General features: G+C 37.2%; 1 protein-coding gene across 2 annotated transcripts; it reads left to right on the forward strand.

Moving 5' to 3' along the window:
* Nucleotides 1–1,934: 1,934 nt before the first annotated feature.
* LOC147856559 (putative phospholipid-transporting ATPase 9) lies at nucleotides 1,935–15,977 on the forward strand. Of its 2 annotated transcripts, XM_087328986.1 has the most exons (15): nucleotides 1,935–2,068; nucleotides 3,773–4,932; nucleotides 7,415–7,566; nucleotides 8,503–9,005; nucleotides 9,075–9,288; nucleotides 9,390–9,515; nucleotides 9,631–9,822; nucleotides 10,328–10,669; nucleotides 10,916–11,014; nucleotides 11,096–11,308; nucleotides 11,396–11,461; nucleotides 13,448–13,603; nucleotides 13,691–13,905; nucleotides 15,311–15,468; nucleotides 15,545–15,977. In XM_087328986.1, exons 2-15 carry the CDS (start codon nucleotides 3,879–3,881, stop codon nucleotides 15,733–15,735), a joined length of 3,681 nt encoding a protein of 1,226 aa, XP_087185112.1. In that variant the 5' UTR covers nucleotides 1,935–2,068; nucleotides 3,773–3,878; the 3' UTR covers nucleotides 15,736–15,977. The 2 variants fall into 2 exon arrangements, with proteins under 2 accessions (XP_087185112.1, XP_087185113.1); XM_087328987.1 differs by lacking the exons at nucleotides 15,311–15,468; nucleotides 15,545–15,977 and having other exon boundaries at nucleotides 13,675–13,834.
* Nucleotides 15,978–16,266: the final 289 nt, after the last annotated feature.

Consider the following 16,266-nt stretch of genomic DNA (forward strand, 5'->3'; position numbering starts at 1 on the left):
AAAAATACACAAGGCTATAAGGGATAATGTGGTAGCAAAGTGGGAGAGATTGTTCAATGATATACAACTTAATCAACTAGCCATTAAAGGCTAATCACACGAGGTGGGGCTTTGTTTATATAGAACTCCTTAGTACTCGCGCCCCCTCTAGACGGAGATGTTACAAAAAGGCAACATTGTTATTCCAATCGATAAGATTACAACACATTCAGTGTATAGGTTTTTGCAACCTACCCCGTGGTTTCAAGAACATGCAAATGCATTGTTGCACCTACACAAAACACAATCCTCGTGGAAAAACAGGCTTTCGGGCTTATGGAGCTCTAGTCTTCCACTTCAGCAATGGGTATTCCTATGGAGATGCCTATTGGGTGTGCTCCTGATTGGGTCAAAGCTTCAAAAGCGATCGATTGCTTCGCCACATTGTGCACGATGTGGTGGAGGATCGGAAATGATCCCACACTTATTATGGACTTGCTCATTCACCACACCATTGTACAATGACTAAGTGCATCTCTTTCTCACGGATTTCCTGGGGGAAGGTTTGGGAAGCACTTTTGGCAAATTGGACAGATTTCGTGTGCCATATCTAGCAATGGCTATTTTCTCAAATGGACAAGATTTTGGGAACTCTAGACCATCTAGACAACCCACAATAGTAAGGTCTTTCATCGAAACCAACTACATGAAGTTAGATTTTTTAAGCAATCCCTCATGCAATCTATGTTTGATTGTCCGCAACTTAGAGACATCACATTGCAATTTTACACTCTTTGAGTGCTTCTCAACTCTTTAGTGTCTAATTGACACTTTATACTTCTCTTTATTCTCTGTGGGTTTTCACGTCACTTTGAGGTTTTCCACTAGTAATAAAAGTGGTACTAAAAGAAAAAGTTTATATATAACATTGCAACTGCACTTCATGAAGAATCTCAAACGAGTTTCTCTCGATGGGAGAGTGAACGCGATATAAAAAAGTATCAACTATATTTTATACAAAAGGCATCTCTTCTTGGACTTGTGACAAGGTGGACGTCATTGACATATGTTCACCAAATATGTGCATTCACATATGAAGTGTGTTGTCGAGCTTGATGCCGCAACAAATCCATGCTCTATTAACTGAAATATAAACATACATCCGTATCCATTATGAAACTAAGAGGAAAGAAACTTTGAATTATCAGACAAGTTATGTGTCAAGAGCAAACATAACTTTTGATACAATACAATATACGAGCTTAGGCAATGGCTCTTGTTAGCTAAGCACGTGCAATCCTCGCAGAACCCAAGGTACGATTCCCATCAACCCTCGTTGGAATGCCTCACACCTCCCCCTCCCACCTTACAAGAGTGTCAAACTAGCGAAGGTTGATGACATTCCACAAGCTAGAAAATGGAGTTGGGAGGGAACAATGATTAGCCAAGAAAGAAGTTGTGGGATGGGGGGGGGGGGTCATGGACAATGAGTAGTGGGAGATATATGAAGTGGAGGTAGCGATATAAAGGTAAGAAAACATGTGGCACATGTCAAGGGAGGTATCGATACAAGTAGAAGAGATGCAACATCATGATGTGAGGGGGTGGGGGGGGTAGTCCTCGATAGCAAGTAGCGGAAGATATATGAGTCGGAGGTAGCGATATAGAGGCAGGCGAACAACAGATGATGGACACCTTCCAAGGGAGCTATCGATTTGGGCACACGCGGACATAGAGAAAGGGTGCCCACCGGAACTCATAGAAAAAGAAGAAGAAGAACTTAGAAGAAGAAAAAGAAGAAGAAGAACTTAGAAGAAGAAGAACTTAGAAGAAGAAGAAGAAGAACTTAGAAGAGAGTTTACTCATACACTCTCACATTTACTATTTATTAGTATTTACAATCTTAGCCCCGTATTTTTATTTATTTATTTAATTTGATCCCCCAATTCTTCTTCTTCTTCTTCTTTTCCTTCTTCTTTCTCTGTCTGTCTTTCGATGGCGCTCTTTTTCTCTGCGTGCTGTATGGTGCCATGGCGATCTTGATCCTCTCTTCGACATGAAAAGCTTATCCGGATCTTATATCCTGGAGGTAAAACGCTTTTTGTATTTCTTCGAATGTACTGAAGAATTGATCAAATGGCAGTAACGAGTTTACTCTCTCTCTCTCTCTCTCTCTCTCTCTCTCTCTGTCTAGGCAAGTGAAAATGCCTCCTTAATTTAATCAGTAGCAATTTTCTCTTTCTGCACACCGAAGCTCATCGCATTTCTATCTTCCCTTTGCTCATACATTATCATGACGAGCTCTCCATTGTAGTGATATTTCCCAATTGGTATGGAAATAGAAGATAAAGCCGTGCTTTTTTCATTGTCTTCTTCCGATCTCTTTCCTCCTATGATGATAAAAAAACAGAAAAATAAAATCGAGCTGTTTCCTGGTAACGATCTTTGCCTTTTCACCATGAGAAGAGAAAAGCCCATTCCATTTTCTGTAACCGATTCTGCTCTTTTCTTTCTTTTATACCATGAGAAGAGGAAATTCTATTCCATCTTCAGTAACATATTGCATTGGTAACAATTTTCCTCACACACAGTTTCTCCTTCCCTCCATCTCCATCTCCCTCTCCTCCTTTTCCGCTTCTGTACAATTTCAGCTCTCAACTGTAGATTACTCTCCTCTGTGATTTTCTTGTTGCATCATTGGTCACTCTTTTAGCAGTCTCATGATTCATAAGAAATTGAAAGGTTTATGAGGTCCTTTTATATTCACATTTTCTGCTCAATTAATATTGTTTTCTTATCATTTAGGGTGGATTTTGTGTTTCTGACGTTCATTTTTCTTCTGGAATTTCGGGCTTTGCTTCATCCGAGGTGGCAAAATTTCTCTCCTTATAGCTGCATTGCATTCTGTAATGAAAAATAGGCTTCTTCCATGCTATGTGGTTGAGGCTCCCCCCATCCTATGTTAGGGGCAAAACTCGGCTTAGGTGGTTTTGCATCAGAAAGGAGAGATGTTGTTCTGTTGGTTTTCCCCTTTCCGACCAATACTTAGCGTTTTAAGCCATTCTCAACCAGTGTATCATCAACCATCAACATATGCAATGCAATAGCTTGGACCCTATTGTTGTGTACAAAGGATTATTAAATATACTGGAAACATTACCTCCAGTTTTTCCAATATACTGGCACTATGTTTTTTATTCCCTTGACATGCCCTCGATCAACCTCCCTCAACAGTAATTATGGGATCAATCCATCTTCTTTCTCTCTTTATTTGGCATTTACATGGCGAAATTGGGGAAATAATGAAAATGCGGTGGCACTTGGGGATCTAATGAAAGATTGGAATTTTGATTGTCCCTTTCATAACAAATATATATGAATAACCAATTCAGAAACAAGCCAATTGCCATGGCCAGAATAGAAAAACATCTGACAACCAAGATGAAGAATATATTATAACCAGGTTTTTGCATATGCCAGCATTTTTCTTATCACAGGTTACCTATTTTCCATTAGGATAATGAAAGAGATCAATAGGCTGGCCTTGCAATTCATTTATCTTGTTTCTTTAAGCATTATTTGGAAAGTTTTGTATTATAATATTACTGTTCAGATTTGAAATTAATAAAATACTTTATATGGTTGCTTCCATTGGGGATAAACTAAAATGTGACCAAATTCAATTCATCAATTGTCTGTTTGCACCTGTTTTAACTGGACGTATTGTCACACCTTTTCATCTGCAAATATATATGGGCTACCTTAATATTATCCATCTGATTTATGTTTCTAGATAATTGCTGCAAATTTTCAATGCATCTACCATGCTGTAATTTCTGTCATTTACGAGGCACTGGCGATGGGCGCAAGCCATAGTTGAGAGAGAGCACTCGTTGAAGATGAAGTTCATCTCCTTCATAAATTACCATTGGCAGAGGGAGAAAAACCTTGAATCAACACGAACTATTGAAGTAAGGGGCAGTTGGCATGATCCGAAAGGAAAGAAGTATCCTAACAAGATCTCTACGACAAAGTACAAATGGTACTCCTTCTTACCGATGGGGCTTTATGAGCAGTTCCGTCGTGTTGCGAATTTATACTTTGCATTTCATGCGGCCATCACTCTTACACCTGTTTCACCAGTTAACCCAATCACGACAGTTCTCCCCCTTGCATTTGTAATTGGTGTCTCTATGGCAAAAGAAGGACTAGAGGACATAAGGCGTGGACGGTCAGACAAAGATGTGAACAATCGTCTCGTACAAACATTGGATTCAGATGGTGTTTTCAGGAAACGACGTTGGAAACAACTGAATTCTGGAAATATTGTAAAAGTTGAGCGTGATGAGTTCTTTCCTGCAGACCTCCTTTTTCTTTTCTCAAACAATCCTGCGGGGACTTGCTATGTTGAAACTGCAAACCTCGATGGCGAGACAAATCTCAAAATAAAGAGATGCCTTAATGATACTGCTGGGTTATCTGAAAATAACCTGAAGGGCTTTAATGCTGTGGTTCAGTGTGAACACCCCAACTCATCTATCTATTCTTTCCGTGGAAACTTTCTATGGAATGACAAGATTTCTTCTCTTACACCAGGGCAGATTCTACTCCGTGGCTCTAAGCTCAGAAATACAGAATTTGCATATGGAGTGGTTCTTTATAAAGGGTATGAAACTAAAATAATGATGAACTCAACCCACCCACCATCCAAACGGAGTTCTGTAGAACACCAGTTGGATTCCATTATTCTTTTTCAGCTTCTGCTGCTTATTTGCATGTCAGCAACTAGTGCTATGATCTTTGCAGTGTGGTTGGCTCAAGACAAAGACAAACACTGGTACTTGCAGGTCAATCTCAACAATGGCAGTAATCTTATCTCAAAAGCAGCTTACAATTATTCAAATCCATTTGTTGCGGCCATTTTACAATTTTTTACATGCCTGGTATTGTACGGTAAGGATTTTGAAAGCTTGAGTAATTTAATGGTCAGACTCCACTAGTGCTTTACTCTCATGAACTGTGCAAATTTTCAGCTGAACTAATTAAGTATAGAATCATGAAAATAATAAAATTTTTTAATCAGTCAAGCAATCATAATTCATGATCAAGTTTAAAAAAATGCATGGTAGTCCGGATTCCATTTCACACTTGAGAGTGCTTATTGTGAACAGAACTGGCCTGGAATATGTTTGTATTCAGCACTTCTAATTGTATATGGCAGCCAACTTTTTCCAGGTGATACTGCTCCTCTCTGATCTTAGAAAGATCAAAGAGATCATTGCTTGTTATAGAAGAAATACACCATGATATTCTAACCTCTTTGCTCTAGTACATCCAATGAAGGACATTCTCAGGGCAGACCACAGTTTCTAACTTGAAGTGTGTCTATAAAATGACTTATTATTCATCTTGTTATGATGAGATACATCAGATGTAAACATATGTAAAACTTTCTTTCGTTTAATAGGTCATTGTGGCCTTCAATAGACGTTAATGCTTATTTCTTGCCTTCTTTTTTATCTTCACTTTCACCATCAACTCTCATATAGTACAAGAGTTGTTGGAAGGTGTATAACTTCCTCGCTGGAAGGTGGATGTCTGGATAAATTCCATAGTTGATGAATTATAGCCTCTTTAGCATATCTACATCTACATATAGTGCTTTCAGTTATAATGTAGAGGATAGCATTTGCTGGACACCTAAATCTCCCTTCTGTGAGGAATCTACCTATTTGCTCATATTAGACATTTGATGCTTGCTTTAACTCAGACAAAGGTTTCTTTTGGAATTAGGGAGCGCAAAACCTGATGGCTGCTTCATGAATAACTCCTCCTGGAGATAGCCATTCAGAAAATTGGATTTCATATCATTTGCTAATAATGCTAAGTTCTGGGCCATGGACACTACTAAAATTGGTTGCTATTTCCAAATCTTGCAGCCAGATCAAGTGATTCCTCTAAACCAACTCGTTTGTTCTGTAATACCCTTTTGCTACGAGTGTTGCTTTGTATTGATGAACAACTAACCAGCATGAGAGGGGCTTAATTTATATTGAACATTCTATGTATACGATTTACAGTCCTAAACTAGTTTGTCATAAGGGGAGAATGAATGAGATATCATAAAGTATTCCCTACAATTAATAAAAAAGGTATCTCATCTTAAGCCGAACTTCAGCACACATTTCCATGAAGTGTGTTCACACACTTAACTCTTGGCTTCTAACCTAACACTCATTAGTCATATGTCCCACTTTAGCACATTCATGGAAAGATTGCTTCAGCTTTCTGCTCCTCTTTATCCCATCTAGCAATGAATGTGAATCTGTATTTAACTAATGATGACTTCCCGTTTGCTCTTTTTTTTGTAGTAACACAGAAAACTGTGGTGCCCGAATCCTCAAATCTCTTCCAAATGATGAAGAACAAGTTTAGAACATCCATAGATCTGACCATGCGAGCTATTGAATGGCAAATAGAGAATGCATAGACAATGAACAATGCAAAGAAACAATGAATAAAAAAGATTATATTAATACCAGCGCCGAAGCTAGGAAAAGATTATATTGCATACACAAGTAATTGGCTTGAAATGTAGAAATAACCAGGTGAACACATGTGTTCTAGACTCTAGTTTCAACAAATAGAGATGTTCGCATTTTGCATGAAGTTACCAATGTGAGTTTGAAGTCATGCAGTTAGTAGTAAGAACAATTGAAAATGAGAAATAAATTTAATTGTACTGTCCTTAACAAACATGCAATGATCATATAAATAATCTCAATTTGTTCTATAAAAGTTCAGCAAACATTTCTAAACCCAATCAGCCTATTCCTTTGCTGATGTATCCGATTTGAGAGGGTTTTAAAGATGTTTTACTTATAGACTTTGTTGGCTTATTTGTATTGGCCATTGGATTGAGCACCATGGTTGAGTTTGTATTAAAATTGATTTTAAAAGCATATGTTGTAGAATGTCTCCAAAGCTTTGGTGTCTGTATGCATATCTTGAGACTTGGATGCTGTTACATGGAGTGGCAAAGGAATGATCGTTGTATGCTTGACCAATAAGGAATTTTCTCTTAGAATTTGCAAACTTTGTTAACTAGTGAATGGCAAACTCTCGCCAAATATTCTGTCAAGTGAAACATGAGTTCTCAGATATGAGTTGAGAATGATGGGAGTTGAATCTTGATTGCTTTTGGGAGTGTTGAATATTTGTGGGGACAAATCCCTAACCACTATTAGCACTCTATGAACTAGTAAGCTGTTTATTAATTTTGATTAGGAATCAATTGTATATTCTATTCCAATGTTAACTTCCCATAGGGTTGATAAATATGAGAGCAGTTTATACAGGTGTAATTTCGCCAAATTTTGCATGTAAAGAAATTGCACTTTATGCGGATTAAAAACTGCTATTCTTTGATTTACAGGTTATTTTATTCCTATATCTCTCTATGTTTCTTTAGAGATAGTTAAAGTTGTTCAGGCTCTATTTATAAATTCAGACAATAAAATATACTATGAGGATGCTGACAAGCCAGCTTCTGCACGGACTTCCAATTTGAATGAAGAGCTTGGAAAGGTTGGATTTCTTTTCTTAGACGTGTGTGTTAAGTTTACATTCTACAATTGTAAGTGCTATGATTATAACCTTGTAGAATATATTCTAAGTTTCTCTATATTCTTAACAAAAATTGGAAATCTGATGAAAATGACGGATCTGAATTTGTCAGTCCGCATTTAAATGCCCTTAGAGTTTTTAAGAGATTTGAATGCCATGCATCGTCATGCATTTTGAAGTAGTCCAAGACATGTAAGATGTCCCTGTTTTTGTTTCTTGCTCTTTGAACCTAATAATCTTTTTGTCCATAAATTTCACTTATAATCATTCCTGCCATAAAGTTAGATGATCTTTATCATGCATATTTTTCAGCTAGTTCTCACTACCAAGCTTCAAATCCCACTAAAGCTGATTGAAGACTGCAATGTTTATAATGTGCAATATCAGAAACAAAAAGCTATTCCTATGGCTATGCCTTGTGAGAGGTAGCCTTTCACTTGCAAAAGCATCTTGTCAGGAACTCTGTTTTACTCATGATAAAGAATGCTGAGTACCATATGTATGAGAAACACGGATTTTCTATCCATCAATGATGCCTCCAGATCTGTAAATGACACTCCAAATCAGGCTGCCAAATCTGCTTTCCATAAAGAATTGTAGGAGTGTGACTTGAAACTATAAGAAAGTACAAGTACAGCCACAGATAATTTCTTCCAAATATGACAGGAAATGATATATACATTAGGCATACAGAGGCGTGGATGGTCTAGGATGTAGTGAGAGTAATAAGGCCATATGATTGTCTTATGTGCAGTTACCTAAACCTATTTTTTCTTCCAGTGACTGATTGTGCTTAAATGAATCTGCAATTTGTTTGGGTTTATAGGGGGAATTCTTGCTAAACTATATTTATCATAGCAATAGAGTTATATCCTTTTTTATTGTTTTGTAATGTAGGTTAGCACTATTCTCTCAGATAAAACTGGGACACTGACACGTAATGAAATGGAATTTTTCAAGTGCTCCATAGCTGGTATTTCTTATGGGAGTGGTATGACCGAAGTTGAAAAGGTTGCAGCTTTAAGGGCAGGTAAGGCTTTGTACCATATGGAACAAGAGAACACTAATATCAAACTTGAGAAGGAATTTGCACTAAGAGATGAAAGGCTTGATGACTTAAACTGGCAAAATGAACCCACAAAGGATACAATTTTCCGATTTCTGGAAATTCTAGCTGTTTGTAATACTGTCATCACTGAAGATTCAGAGGATCCTTATAACATTAACTATATATCTGAGTCTCCTGATGAGGCAGCCTTTGTTGTTGCTGCCAAAAGATTGGGGGTCTCCCTACTTGAACGGACAGAAATGTTCATACAGTTGAAACTGTTAAAGAAGAGTGAAAGTCCAATGCTTCAGAAGTACGAACGACTGAATACCATTGAGTTCACAAGTGTTAGGTATTTGTTAATTCTGTTTTTTGCTCGTTTCCCTTAGCAATGCCATATTGAAATTGTTTGGTTGTGCAGAAAGCGGATGTCTGTAATAGTTCGGGATCCAGAAGGAAACATTTTTCTTTTTTGCAAAGGTGCAGATGATGTAATCTTTGACCGACTAGCTAAACATGACAATACATTTATTCATGCTACAAAGCAACACATGAAGGAATATGGTGAAGCTGGCCTCAGAACTTTGGCCCTTGCATACCGTGTTTTGGATGAGGATATGTATGCGCAATGGCAGGTGACAGCATGCTTTCATGACTTTGCTATGCACAGCATTAGTTAGGTAACCAAAGTAGGATGATGTTAAGTGTTGCCACTTTGTTCTGTAATAAATTTCAGGAATCTTGGTGTGAAGCCAAGCGAGAAATCAATCATGAGAACATGGAGGAACTCAATAGACTTGCTGATAAGATTGAATGTGATCTGATACTTGTTGGAGCGACTGCCATTGAAGATAAGCTTCAGGTTGGTTAGTGGATTGTAGGGATGTGCCCTACCATCTGCTTTCTCAAAGAATGTATGGTGAGGTAAATGGTCCCAGCAGCAATTAAGTACTTACCACGCATGCCATGCTTCTCAGGTTGGGGTGCCACAAACAATCTATCGCCTAGCTGAAGCTGGAATAAAGATTTGGGTCCTCACTGGGGACAAAATGGAGACAGCGATTAATATCAGTTATGCTTGCAGGCTTTTGAGGCCAGATATGACCAAACATATTATTCGTCTTGAAGATAACATATCTCTATCATCTGAATCTCAAAATGCTGAGGAGGTGAGCATTTTATTTGCATTTATAAATATCAGAAAACTAGTAGTGAAACTATCTGTAGGCTGATCTCTCAACAAGAATGCATGAATACCAGCCTCATGGATGTATACATATCAGAAACTACTATTAAGCATTCAACATCTAGTTCTGTTAGTGTTTCAACACATTGTTTTGTAACTCAAATCTGTCCCTCACCCTCCAGTTGTGTTTTTATAGTACTATTGATGTGCCTCCTTAGGAACTTTATGTGTAGGCTCTTTCTAGGTATTTCTTTACAGTGTTTTTTTACATTCTTTTGTAAGACTTTTTGCTTTTGGGCTGCTAGATTTTGTATTTCAGAATTGGGTCACTTGCCAGGCTATATACTGTTAATGTAAGGCCTGTAAGCTGTATTTGTGTAAGATTAAATAAAGCATTACACAACAAATACTCATTCTTCAGTTGAAGGTGAAATATTCTTCAGATATAGACGAAGTCCTGTCTGATAATTTTTAATTTTTTTATGCAGGTATCTGCAGAATATGTACAAAACATGATCAAAGAAGGAGTGAATGATTTGAATAATAAGGAAAATAATAACCAATCATCACATGCCATCATTATAGATGGAAAATCCTTAGACTTTGTAATGCAAAGTACATCAATTAAGGAAGAATTTATGAGCTTTGCATTGAGATGTGACTCAGTAATTTGCTGTCGAACATCTCCTATCCAAAAGGCCACAATCACAGAGTTAGTGAGAACTTATGGAAAACAAATATGTTTGGCAATTGGTGATGGTGCTAACGATGTTGGTATGATACAGAAAGCTAATATTGGTGTTGGGATAAGTGGAGTGGAGGGTCAGCAGGTATTGAATCCCGAGAAGTCCCTCCTGAGTTTTTCATGGATGCAAATCAATCAACTGTATGCTATGTTCAGTTACTTATTCAACTAGGATGTCTGTTCACATAAACATATGTACCTATGCAATATGAATTTATGCTATTGTGAATTCTGTATTGGATGTATGATGGTGCATAAAATGATCCATAATATGTACGTGTATGAGACACTTGCTGTTTGGTCTGGGTGCTTACTATTCTGTTTGTCACAGGCTGCAATGTCAGCTGATTTTTCAATTGCACAATTCCGTTTCCTGGAAAGATTACTGTTAGTACATGGAGCTTGGTGCTATAAACGCACTACATTCATGGTATATACTCTCTGGAGCTATAAATGTGTTTAAACCTATGTTTGTTAGTGCTGATACAGGAACTCTTTATGTGCTGTGCAGATAAAGTATTTCTTTTACAAGAATTTTGTATTTGGCTTGTCTATTTTCCTCTTCAATGCATATACACGTTTTTCTGGACAATCGATCTATGCAGATTGGTTTCTTTCTCTATATAATGTGATCTTCACTTCTGCCCCAGTAGTGGTGATAGCTATACTTGACCAAGATCTTGGAGCAAAATCACGGTTAACCTTTGCGCAACTTTATAGAAAGGTGGATTGTTAATGAAGCTTCGAAGAAACTTTATCTAAGCATATAAGATGCACTTGCTTATCATCAGCTTTTTATATCTGTATTCAGGGACAACTTAATGCTGACCTTCGACCAAGGAAGTTTATATCATGGTTGATCAACGGAGTTCTTCAGGTATAGCAAGCTAGCCGTGATTCCTTTTTACTCGATGCTTTGAGATTTGTCATATCAATCTTTTGGAAATGAGGTAATGACAAAGGTTATGAAACTTATGTTTGAAAATGTTATTCCAATTGCCAAAAAAGGCAAGGTTAGGTGAATTGAATTTTGGAGGCTTGATTTGTATATTGTTGGAACTTGAAAGTCTGAAAATAGTCTTGTTGAAGATAACTAATCTGGCTGAAAAATATGGCTCCCTCTGATTAAGTGGAAGCCCTAAATCTGTCATTCCAAATGTTGCTTTCAAATTATTGTGAAGCTGCTCCATCTTGGTTTCAAAAGAACCTGTAACTAGTAATTCATTTACATACAAAATAACTAGACATATCAAGCCATCGTGGTATAGGGCATAGAGATTGTTAGGAGAACATCATTGGAATTCAAGAGAAAGAAAGAAATAGTTAGCCTTGTCATACCAAGGATTCGGAGCTTGTTTCGAGCATTATAAGGTTTGGTGATCTGAAATCTCAAAACCAGGGAGCTCCACATAGACATATTCCATTACGTCACCATTCAGAAAGGCAGATTTGACATCCATTTGAAACATACACCAATTGTTGGAGCAAATGTCTCCTCATAATTAACTCTTTCCACTTAGGGGTATCCTTCTGTTCCCAACTTTGCATTTGAAATCATCAATATTAAGCATGAAGTATCATTCATCTCCAAAAGCTGCATGTTGCATTGGACCACATAAATACATATGCACCGACTCCGAAATGAATGTGGCACAATTAGTGTCTTGCGAGAAAAGGTTGATGGTGGTGCTTCCCATGTATACAAGGCCTCACATGAGATATTGTTGACATTAAAATGAGGAAGATCATGCACCATTTGGGATGAAGGAAGCTGTTGAAGAGAGTCATAGTAGAGGCGTTGAAAGCAATCATGCCACAAACGAGGATCTTCTTGAGCTACCACAACATAACGTTGATGAAGAAGTTGTAGTAGATAAGACTTGGAGGATGATAATGGGCTGGTGGAGCTGTTAAGACGGTAGAAGCCAGCTTCCTTTTTGTTGCTAGCACCAATTTGTAGGTTGTTGATAAAATAGACACCATAGCCTTGTTCAGTAGTACGAGGAATTGAGAGTAGGTTACCTGAAAGGCGAGGTACATCTAATACATTTTGAATCATAGTTGGCTGTTGTCTAGAAGAAGAATTCAAAAATACATTACCGATGCATAAAACCTCAAGAATCGAGCATCTTCATTAGATATCCAATAAATTTTTTTGAAGTGTGTGGCTATGATATAGGCATGTTGTGAAGTGTGGCTGTCATATGAATTGCACCACCTCTATCCATAATCCAATCATCTGCATCAGTCAGTCATAGAGGAAAAGAATTAGCGCTGATGCCTAAGAGAGCTGTTTCTTTGGTTGTATGAGTATTGTTGGATTGTAGTGTGAACTTGAGGTTGGTTGAGGATGACATATGTCATTATCCCATTTCTTTTTCCAGTAATTAGGCCAGATTGGTTGAGGTGGTCTTGCTTCCTGAGGAAACAAGCTATTTTGGAGAGAGAAAATCTATGATTCACTCCTTGCAGAGATTTGCTATTTGGTTCTCCAAAGCTATCAAATGAGCCTTATTGTCTTTATTATACTTTTGTTGGACTGTGTCCCACAACTCTTTAGCTATCTCATCATCTTTGCCTACAAGTTGACAACCAACGTGAGGTGTCATGTTGAAGAGTGTTAAAGCATGATAGCAGCAATCTTTGTCACCACAAGCGTCAATTACAACTTGTGTCTATGAGGTCAAATGCCGTTTAAGATGTCAAATGGCCTGTAGAGACCAAACCGGAGATCGCATCTTAAAACGTTGTGTAGTCTTGGGGAAACAAAGAAAAATAAATCCCTAAAGGTATCCTAAAAGCAATGAACAGAAATTCACAAACATTTATCTCTCTGCTAACCAGCAACTGTAATGTGTTGCAGGCTGTTATTTGTTTCTTTTCAGTGGTGTATGGATATGGATATGGAAAGGTTCCTGAACGTAGCACAGGCAAGATGGTGGGGCTATTTACAATTGGAACCACCATGTATACGTGTGTGCTCTTTGTTGTCAATATTCAACTGGCAGTAGTAATTCAGGTGAGTCTCTGATAAAAAAGTTCTCCAGTTTCTGTGAATCTCCACTAAAAGGTAAACTTAATGCTGGATAGGCTTGATTTCTGGCAGTACTGGACATGGCTGCATCATTTCTTCATTTGGGGAGAACTAGTTGTGTGGTTTTCATTCCTTGTAGTTTTTGGTGCACTTCCTACAAATTTGTCTGGGGAACTTCATTGGCTTTTTGTGAAGATTGTGGCTAATTCTTCAAGCTTCTACAGAATAGTTTTGTTGACGACAGTTTTTGCATTACTTCCGAGCTTTGCTATACACTGCTTTTCCAGGTTTCTATTCTCAATTAAAAATTGTTTCTCAATATCCAACTTTAGAAAGTTTTTAGTTGGAATCTCATAATTATTACTATGCAAATTTAGATTTTGTTGAGAGACACAAAATGTTATTTCTTGCTGACTTGCTGCATATTTCCTTTCATGCTTAGGAAAACAATTGTTTTAAATTGGAGATTAATTTGGTGGAAGGGAGAGTTCCCAGGCTTATAGGGGTTTATTATATTATATAGCTCTCAATGAGTTCCTATATGACCTGTGTGTGCTGTTAGATAATAATGCAGGTTTGTTTTCTGTCAAATTTTAAAGGATTCCCAATTTTGTAGAGGGAGAGTTCCCAGGCTTACAGGGGTTTCTTATATTATAATAGCTCTCAATGAGTTTCTATATGACCTGTGTGTGCTGTTAGATAGTAATACCGCTTTGTTGTCTGTCAAATTCTAAAGAATTCCCAATTTTGTAGGAGTCACACAAACTTATTAGAATAGAGCGCACCTAAAGAAGTGTATCATCTTCTTCCATATGCATTTCATCATTATTCAATATTATAATGTTCAACTTTCAAAGTAATAAGGTTCATGTCTATTTTAATGCCTGCCTAGACTTTAAAATCTCACTATGTCGTATAAGCACGCTTACACTATTTCTGTACAAGGACCCCAAGCATAACACTAATGATGACGAATGCATAAAATATTGGGTAAATTCTGATATACCCCTGAGTTTGTGTATTTCGCCAAATGCCCATGAGTTTTTGTTATTTCCCAAACTTTCTTTTGTCAACCCTTGACAGAGATAAAGAAGAGTTTAAATTGGCCATGGAATTGCTCTAATAGCACATATAAAGTAAACAAATGAACTATATGATTTCTCAAATAGCACATATAATTTCTCTTATGGCGTCAAGTGGGCATTTGGGGAAATAAAGAAAAACGCAGGTCAAATGATAGCTTTGGAGAACCAACAAGCCAATCTTTGAGTTTGTCCATGGGGTGGTCGTCCACATGTGTAGGATTGGTGTCTGAAATAAAACTGTCTAGGCAATGATGTGAGCTTTAAGAAACAAAGCACATTTGATCCTTTACCTTGACATTGAGTTAGGATGTGACATCTTCCTACTTTGGGAGGAACTTTGTTCTAATGTGAAACACTCCATGTTTTGTGCATCTCCTGTAAGCCATCATGTATTTTCCAAGATCAATTAATTTATGATTGCTTCAATGCAATTTCATGACTCATGTGATACGTCAAGTTTGTCTACGAGGCGTATATTTTTGACATGAATGGATCAGCAGTTGTCCCTTCAAAAACTAAATTGGGACCAATGCAGTTATTCTTGGTCTTGTTATGTTAATCCCATGCAAAGGTTTCTATACTAATATTTCTTTTCTATTATTATTAGGAACTTTAATCCATCTGATAATCAAATTGTGCAAGAATTGGAGAAGAAAGAAAGGATGAGCTGCAAGAAAGAACACAGCAAGAAAGAACGCAACATCGAGCTAGCACAACCATTGGAAGACAGATGGGATACCAATAATAAACCATTTTCGATACAAGGTATGAAACATTGAATATAATGTAAGTAACAGCTCAAACTTATTTTACTAATAGGAATTTAACCTTTTTCATTCAGTGTCGCCAATGTCGTACGATTCATTTGAAGCACAGGCTGAGCCTTTGAGAAGTTGGGAGTCTCGTGAAAGCTCACAAGAGATTGAGATTGCTGAGTTAGGTTGTAATGGGGTGATGTCTTGTAGCTCAAATGGTGTTGAGTTGGTAAAGAGAACAGATTCTGATTTTAAACACATACGAAATAATACATGAGTCTCTCATATGTCTCACTCTCATATATTGTATCCATATTCCATTAAAATAACTGTGTTAACAGCCCTAACAAAACTAAGAGCATGTATTGGCCAATACATGATAGTGGCTATCTCTCACCTGTTTGTATCCATATATTCTGTTGAAAAAGGGTTAAAATATGGCCCTAACAATGATTGCGCTTATTTTGATGTATGAATAGTCTGGTTAGGGGAGCATAATCAATTGTCTTCTTTCTTCAATGTCTGTAACATTTTTGCTGTTTGAAGAGTTTTGAGTTTATGTGATTCATTCAATAGTTCAAATGAAAAAAAGAAAGTACTGCTCATTATGTTCGATAAATAATTGCTATTCGACCGCTGGATTTTCTAGAAAGTTCAATTGAAAACCTTTAATTCATGGCAAACACAATTCAGAAGGTAGCTCAAAAGCTTGTTAACAAGCAGATATTAGAAGTGAAGCAAGTTTTTAAATCTTGGTATTAAGATATTTTAAAAGAATAGAGCGTTCATCCATGCTAATGTCAGTGTA

Source organism: Azolla caroliniana, unplaced genomic scaffold (genome assembly GCF_043228905.1).
Source record: "Azolla caroliniana isolate FFs.n. ecotype wild unplaced genomic scaffold, voAzoCaro1.0.p SCAF_13, whole genome shotgun sequence".
Taxonomy (NCBI): Eukaryota; Viridiplantae; Streptophyta; class Polypodiopsida; order Salviniales; family Salviniaceae; genus Azolla; species Azolla caroliniana.